We start from the raw sequence: 8,359 nt of genomic DNA on the forward strand, positions 1-8,359 counted from the left end.
TGTATTTTTAGTAGAGACAGGGTTTCACTGTGTTGTCCAGGCTGGTCTTGAACTCCTGACCTCAGGTGACCCGCCCACCTTGGCCTCCAAAAATGCTGAGATTACAGGCATGAGCCACCGTGCCCGGCCACCATGCTGATATCTTTGGCTTCTTCTCCTGTGCCCACTGTAGCCGTCCACACATGACATTCCCAAGTTTTCCGGAGACTCCCAGGTGCCTGGCGACAGCGAAACCCTCACATTCCAAGCCCTGCCCAGCCGGGACTCTTCTGAAGAGGAGGAGGAGGAGGAGGAGGAAGGACTGGAGATGGATGAACGGGGGCCTTCCCCACTCCATGTCCTGGAGGGGCTTGAAAGTTCCAGTGCAGCTGAAATGCCCAACATTCCCTGCCTTACCAAAATTCCTGACGTGCCCAACCTTCCTGAAATTCCCAGCCGCTGTGAAATTCCCGAAGGTCCCCTCCTTCCTAGTCTCTCTGACATTTCTGGTGTTTTTGAGATGCCCTGCCTTCCAGCCATGCCTAGTGTCCCCGACACCCCCAGTCTTTCTAGCACTCCCACCCTCCCCTGTGACTCCTGGCTCCAGGGGCCTCTGCAGGAACCAGTTGAGGCTCCAGCCACCAGGAGAGAACTGTTCTCTGGAAGCAATCCTGGGAAACTGGGAGAGTCGCCCTCAGGAGGCAAGGCAGGGCCAGAGGAGGATGAAGAAGGGGTATCATTCCCGGACTTCCAGCCCCAGGATGTCACCCAACATCAGGGATTCCCAGATGAGCTGGCATTCCGCTCTTGCTCAGAAATCCGGAGTGCCTGGCAGGCATTGGAGCAGGGGCAGCTGGCCCGGCCGGGCTTCCCAGAGCCACTGCTGATCCTGGAGGATTCAGATCTGGGTGGAGACAGCGGGAGTGGGAAGGCTGGAGCCCCGAGTTCGGAAAGGACAGCATCCCGAGTGCGAGAGCTGGCCCGGCTTTACAGTGAGCGGATCCAGCAGATGCAGCGGGCGGAGACTCGGGCATCAGCCAATGCCCCCCGCCGCCGGCCTCGGGTTCTGGCCCAACCCCAGCCGTCCCCCTGTCTGCCCCAGGAGCAGGTGGAGCCAGGTGAGGTCCGGGTACGTGGTTGGCAGAGGTGGTCCCCGCTGGGGTAGTGGTCCTGACTTGATCCTCTTTTTGCATTCAGGGCTCCTGCCTGCCTTTGGACACGTGCTGGTGTGTGAGTTGGCCTTCCCGCTGACATGTGCCCAGGAGTCTGTCCCCCTGGGTCCTGCTGCCTGGGTTCAAGCTGCCATACCTTTGTCGAAGCAGGGAGGCAGCCCAGATAGCCAGGGTCTACATGTTTCAAATTTGCCTAAGCAAGACCATCCAGGCATCCACGTTTCAGCTGCTACCCTTCTGCCTGAACAAGGAGGTTCCCAGCATGTCCAGGCTCCAGCCGCTACACCTTTGCCCAAGCAGGAATGCCCCCTACACCTCCAGGTGCCAGCTCTTACAACTTTCCCTGATCCAGGCCACCCGGAAACCCAAGTTCCAGCTACCACTCCTTTGCCCGAGCATAGAAGTCACGTGGCTATACCAGCTCCATCCACCGCCTTTTGTCCTGAGCAGGGACACTGTGTGGACATCCACGTTCCCACCACTCCAGCTTTGCCCGAGGAGATTTGTTCTGATTTCACAGTTTCAGCCACCACTCCTGTGCCCAAGCAAGAAGGTCACCTAGACAGCGAGAGCTCAACCAATTTCTCACTAACAAAGCAAGGAGGTTCCAGGGATGTTCCGGGCCCAGACCCTGTCTGCAGTCAACCCGTCCCGCCTTTGTCTTTGCATGGAAGCAGCCTGGACCCCCAGGGCCCAGGCGACACCCCACCGCCCTTGCCATGTCATCTCCCAGACCTTCAGATTCCAGGCACCTCACCTTTGCCTGCACACGGAAGCCACCTGGACCATCGGATCCCAGCCAACGCCCCACTGTCTCTGTCCCAGGACCTCCCAGACACTCGGGTACCAGCTACCACACCTTTGCCCCTGCCACAAGGCCTCACAGACATCTGGGTCCAAGCCCTCCCAACTTCACCCAAGCAGGGAAGCCTCCCAGACATCCAGGGTCCAGCGGCTACACCTCCACTTCAGGAGCCAAGCCTTACAGACACACAGGTCCAAAAACTCACACCTTTGTTGGAACAGAAGAGCCTCACAGATGCCCATGATCCAGCTGCCACACCTTTACCTGAGAGAGGAGGCTCTCTAGACATTCCGGGCCTCTTACCCACCCCATGTCAGACCACCAACCCAGGAGGCTCCTTAGCCTCTCATGTTGCCAGGTTGGAGTCTTCAGACTTGACCCCACCTCATAGTCCCCCACCTTCCAGCCGTCAGCTCCTGGGCCCCAATGCAGCTGCCCTCTCCAGATACCTGGCAGCCTCATATATCAGCCAGAGCCTGGCTCGGCGGCAGGGGCCTGGGGGAGGGGCCCCCGCAGCCTCCCGGGGCCCCTGGTCCGCCTCTGCTCCCGCGTCACGGGCATCTTCACCGCCCCCCCAGCCCCAGCCACCACCTCCCCCAGCCAGGCGGCTCAGCTATGCCACGACGGTTAATATCCACGTGGGTGGGGGTGGGCGGCTGCGGCCAGCCAAGGCCCAGGTCCGGTTGAACCACCCTGCTCTCTTGGCCTCCACACAGGAATCTATGGGCCTTCGCAGGGCCCAGGGGGCTCCTGATGCCCGCTTCCATATGTGAGCCAGGACATGAGACTTCCCCAAAGCAAGGACTTCAGCCAGATGCCACAGACCCTCAGAACTTGACCCGGAAGTCCAGACACTGAACGCAGGCCTCAAAACTGCTGCGGCTTTCCAGCTCCTGGTTTCTGCGTCGGCGAATGGCCCTTCTTGCCTTGATCCACAGGGATGGGGAAGGGAATGTCATCAATGTTTTGTTAATACTGATTGTTTCATGCGATGATGTGTATTTTCCCATTCTGGAGGCTGTGGGGGATGACAAGACAATGAATGGGAAGGTCTAACACAGAACAAACCAGTGGTTCTGAACACTTGGGGAATCTCAGACTCCTTTGAGAATTATTGGAAAATGGATCCACTATAATTTGGAGTGTGATTTCAGCAGGTGTGTGAACTGCTTGACGCCCATTCAGGAAAGCCAAGTTAAGAAGCTCTGCTTCAAGTAGATCCTAGAAATCCATTCCCTTGGCAATTTATACAGTTAACGTCTCCCACCATCTGTTCATCTCACCCACCCTGCCATCTCCACCTGTCCATCCAGCTGTTGCTCCATCTAACGTTCCCTCTCCATCTACCCATCTTCCAGTCCCTCATCTCACCTATCTACCTTGCTTATCCAACTGTCTGCCCTTTTCACCCACCCATCCCTTTATCATTCTACCCCCATCTGGCATTCTATCCCTCCATCCATTTATCCATCATCCCACTTACCCATCTTCCCCATCCAGCACTCCATCCATCCATCTCTCCCTCCATATTTCCATCTGTGTCCATTCACCCACTCATTTTGCCATCCATACATATTCACCCAGCCATCTCCCAGTCCATCGACATACCCATCCCTCCATCACTAGACTCTTCTGGGTCTTAGTACTATGACACTTCAGAGACAATTCCATGCTGAGACAGGGGAGATCAATTTTGGGGTTCTGGAATAAGTCTGTCCCACATCTGTCTTGATTTCCCTTGGCATCCTCACCACCAGTTCCTCATGAATATCCCGGTTCTTGTGCCCACTCACATACCTCAGATCCCTTCACTCCTCCCCCCCGGTTGGCAGCCTCTACAATTCATCCACATGCTCCCTCCCCCAGCAAAATAATTCAGGTCGTGGACACAAAAGGCTTTTATGTTAGGTTCTGTCTGCCCCCTTGTTCCAGCAGTGGTATGCCCAGTGAGAGGCACAATTTAAGCAGTGTCTTTGGTGCTGATATTAGCTGCTTTCATCAAATACTTAGCATCTTGTGCTTTAGCACATTATTTATGTAAGCTCCCCTGGGATTCTCTAACGCACCCTGGTGTCCTGGCTATGAATTCAAGTCCCATCTTTACTGATTTGGTGTGGGTCCTGCCTCTAAGCCGGTTTTCTCATCTACAAAATGAACACAACGGTACTTCCCTCCTGGGATCATTGAAAGATTTAGGGAGCGTATCCTCCCACTTCCCAAATATGTTTGAACCTCTGACTTGCTTAGGAGCATCATTCAAATCACAGATCTAGTCCTGACTGACTGAATCAGGACCCCCAGGGCAGGAGGAGCTTGGGAATCTGATTTTTTTTTTTTTTTTTTGAGATAGAGTCTCACTCTGTCACCCGGGCTTGAGTGCAATAGCGCAATCTTGGCTCATTGCAACCTCCACTTGCTGGGTTCAAGCAATTCTCATGCCTCGGCTTCCCGATTACAGGCATGCACCACCATGTTCAGATAATTTTTGTAATTTTAGTAAAGACAGGGTTTCGCCATGTTGGCCCAGGCTGGTCTCAAACTCCTGACCTCAAGTGATCCGCCCACCTTGGCCTCCCAAAGTGCTGGCATTACAGGCATGAGCTATCATGCCTGGCTGGGAATCTGAATTTTTTTTTTTTTTTTTAAACGGAGTTTCCCTCTTGTTGCCCAGGCTGGAGTGCAATAGCATGATCTCAGCTCACTGCAACCTCTGCCTCCCGGGTTCAAGTGATTCTCCTGCCTCAGCTTCTCAAGAAGCTGGGATTACAGGCGGCCACTACTACGCCCAGCTAATTTTTGTATTTTGTAGTAGAGGCGGGGTTTCGCCATATTGTCCAGGCCATAGTGGTCTTGAACTCGACCTCAGATGATCCGCCTGCCTTGGCCTCCCAAAGTGCTGGGATTACAGGCGTGAGCCACCACACTCTGCCCAGGAATCTGAATTTTCAGCAATCAGTTAACAGTAAATAAGCTGCGATTTACTGGGTACTAAGCACATACTATGAGCATTACAGCCACTTTATATAAGCTCGTTCACTGTCCTCATAATATCCCTAATATGCAAGTAAGCATGTTTTTTAATCCTCAGTCTGTGCCTGCCTCAGTGAGGAAATTGAGGCAGGCACAGAGAGGCTAAGGGATTTGCCTAGTCACACAGCTAGGAAGGTGCAGCACTGAAACTTGAATCCACACAGCTTCGCTCAAGTCTACCATTAAATTTGCTTGTCCTGGCCAGGTGCTGTGGCTTATGCCTGTAATCCCAACAGTTTGTGAGGCCGAGGCAGGTGGATCACTTGAGGTGAGGAGTTTGAGACCACACCAGCCTGGCCAACATAGTGAAATCCCGTCTCTACTAAAAATGCAAAAAGCCAGGCGTGGTAGGCGCCTGTAATCCCAGCTACTCATGAGGCTGAGGCAGGAGAATCACTTGAACCTGGGAGGTGGAGGTTGCAGTGAACTGAGATTGAGCCACTAGACTCCAGCCTGGGAGACAAGCAAAACTCTGTCTCAAAAAAATAAAACAGGCCGGGCGCGGTGGCTCAAGCCTGTAATCCCAGCACTTTGGGAGGCCGAGACAGGCGGATCACGAGGTCAGGAGATCGAGACCATCCTGGCTAACACGGTGAAACCCTGTCTCTACTAAAAAAAAATAAAAAAAACTAGCCAGGCGAGGCTGCGGGCGCCTGTAGTCCCAGCTACTCGGGAGGCTGAGGAGATGTGTATAAGAGACGTGAGCTGAGATCCGGCCACTGCACTCCAGCCTGGGCGACAGAGCAAGACTCCGTCTCAAAAAAAATAAATAAATAAAAATAAAAAAATAAAATATCCATAAATGTGCCTGTCCTGTGCCAGGTGCTGTTCTTGCCAGTGGGGATACAAGAGAGAACACTGCCTTGCCAGCATGAGGCTTGTGGCCTGGTGCTGTGCACGCCTCAGGGGATTCTGATAATTAGCTGAGTACAGTTGCCAGCACAGGGCCTGGCTCAATAAATATTAGCTGCTGGCTTCTGCTCACTTACTGTTTATTGACTGGCTACTGTACACCAGGGCCGGGGCTGTGTCCTGGGGGCCCCGGGGCGACAGAGGTGAACTCCTTAGCCTGGAATGATCCACTCCACTGCAGCCTCCCCAAGGTCAGGACCGCAGCAGCCGATGCTCCCCTCCTCCGCCCCAGCTGCACATTCCCGGCTGAAGGAAGTTCTCAGCCTGGCTTGGGCGTCCAGCGGCGTCGGAATTCCCGGTATTCGAGGAGGCAGGGAGGGAGAAGGGGCCTGTCTACTCCAAGGCCTGGAGCTGGGAAGGAGAGGCAAGCCCCTTTCCAGTCCAGATGTGTCCCAGCTGTGCCTCTGCGAAAGAGCCAGGAGCCTCAATAAGGGGGTCTCTGGACCCCCCGGGAAAACCATGGGCGCCAGGCTTGCCTCCGCCCCTCCTCCTGGTGTCTGTGAATTCCATTCCTCCCTCCCGCCCAACTCCTACTGCTGCTTCTCGGCCCCAGCTCCGTCACCTCCTCAGGAATACCTTTCCTGCTGGCCTACCTTGGTTCTGAGGCCAGTCCACATCAGAGCTACAGCTAAATCAGGCTCCGAAAGGATAAGAATGGTGCCCGCTGTCCTCTCCGGGACATTTAGGTCAATGCCAGCTAAACCTAGTTAACCCGAGTTAACTCTGGCTGCAATGCAAAACTTGGCGAGCTGCAAAACATTTTGCCCCTAGGGTAGCTTTCTCAGGGATGTGGACACCTCCAACAATCCGATGCTCCATGAACCCCACTCCTTTCCTTTACTTTCTTTTTTTTTTTTTTTTTTGAGGAGGAGTCTTACTCTGTCACCCAGAACTGGACTGCAGTGGCGCAATGTCGGCTCACTGCAGCATCTACCTCCTGGATTCAAGCGATTCTCCTGCCTCAGCCTCCAGAGTAGCTGGGACTACAGGCACTCGCCACCACGCCCGGCTTTTTTTTCTTTGTAATTTTTAGTAGAGACCAGGTTTCGCCATGTTGGCAAGGCTGATCTCGAACTCCTGACCTCAGGTAATCCACCTGCCTTGGCCTCCCAAAGTGCTGGAATTACAGACGTGAGCAACCGGGCCCGGCCCCCCACTCCTTTTACGTATCCTGTGTCAGTGCTGTCCCATACAACCTTCCTCGATGATGGAAATGTTCTAATTTGTGCAGCCCCCCTTAGTAGCCATACATAACTTCTGAGCACTGGCTACTGTATCGACGAGGGCAGATACATAGAAAATGAGCAACAGGACAAAAAATCTCGAGTTGTTAAACGTTCCCCCTGAGCATTTAAGTGCGGGACCTCCCTATTGCCTGCAGAGGCTGGAACTAGGAAGTAGAGATCGCTGCGCTCCCCAAACAATGAAGTTCACTAGCTTCCTATGAGTCATTAGCCACTCAACTAAGCTCTCACTTAACGTCATCAATAGATTCTTGGAAACTGTGACCTTAAGCGAAAGGACGTATAAGGAAACCACTTTGTTTAAAGGACTGTTATTACAGGATCTGCTTTGTTTTGCTTAAGTCCATTTCCGAGCACCTATCCAAGACGCTGAGGATGCACTGTGCTTTGAAGCCCAACTCCTCTTCCAGCACCGGCAGCAACCCTTGCATCATCTGTGACTCCTTGGGAGGGGGAAGAGGGCTGTGGTCCCTCAGTGGCCCATGATGAGCACATGGCCCACCACAGGTGTTCAAGGGAAGCGAATGAACAAGTTGAGGTGATAGGCACCCGAAAATAACTCACCACACTGTAATCCCAGCACTTTGGGAGGCCGAGACGGGCGGATCACGAGGTCAGGAGATTGAGACCATCCTGGATAACACAGTGAAACCCCGTCTCTACTAAAAATTACCAAAAAAACTAGCTGGGCGAGGCTGCGGGCGCCTGTAGTCCCAGCTACTCGGGAGGCTGAGGCAGAATGGCGTAAATCAGGGAGGCGGAGCTTGCAGTGAGCTGACATCCGGCCACTGCACTCCAGCCTGGGTGACAGAGCGAGACTCCGTCTCAAAAAATAAAAAAATAAAAAAATAACTCACCACAGACATGGTCTCCCTGACTACTCTTCCTACCGGCCAGCAGCCCCTGGTTCCCATGTTCTCTCCCTCAAGGAGCCCACGTGACTCCTCCAGGCTGTCAGGCACCACCTGAGTCCCACAGCCTTCTGTGCTTTTCCCACAAGCGGCCACCCTGACTCCTTAGCTCCTCATATTGAGGGGCCACAGGGTAGAGATGGGGCCTCTTGAGCAGATTTGTGACAACCTAAACTGGTAGTCAAGAACCTGGGCTCCGGAGATCGAGACCATCCTGGCTAGCACGGTGAAACCCCGTCTCTACTAAAAAATACAAAAAACTAGCCGGGCTAGGTGGCGGGCGCCTGTAGTCCCAGCTACTCGGGA

The 8,359-nt window shown here is 53.8% G+C and overlaps 1 protein-coding gene across 1 annotated transcript in view; it reads left to right on the forward strand.

Moving 5' to 3' along the window:
- Positions 1-3,098, forward strand: part of PLEKHG2 (pleckstrin homology domain containing, family G (with RhoGef domain) member 2) — an 18,277-nt gene extending 15,179 nt beyond the window's left edge. Inside the window, exons 17-18 of the mRNA XM_011973416.1 lie at positions 173-1,097; positions 1,177-3,098. Of these exons, the coding sequence (XP_011828806.1) occupies positions 173-1,097; positions 1,177-2,729 (2,478 nt within the window). The 3' untranslated portion in view covers positions 2,730-3,098. The remainder of the gene's footprint in view (positions 1-172; positions 1,098-1,176) is intronic.
- The last annotated feature ends 5,261 nt before the right edge of the window (positions 3,099-8,359 follow it).

The sequence above is a fragment of the Mandrillus leucophaeus genome, unplaced genomic scaffold (assembly GCF_000951045.1).
Source record: "Mandrillus leucophaeus isolate KB7577 unplaced genomic scaffold, Mleu.le_1.0 Scaffold137, whole genome shotgun sequence".
Lineage (NCBI taxonomy): Eukaryota > Metazoa > Chordata > Mammalia > Primates > Cercopithecidae > Mandrillus > Mandrillus leucophaeus.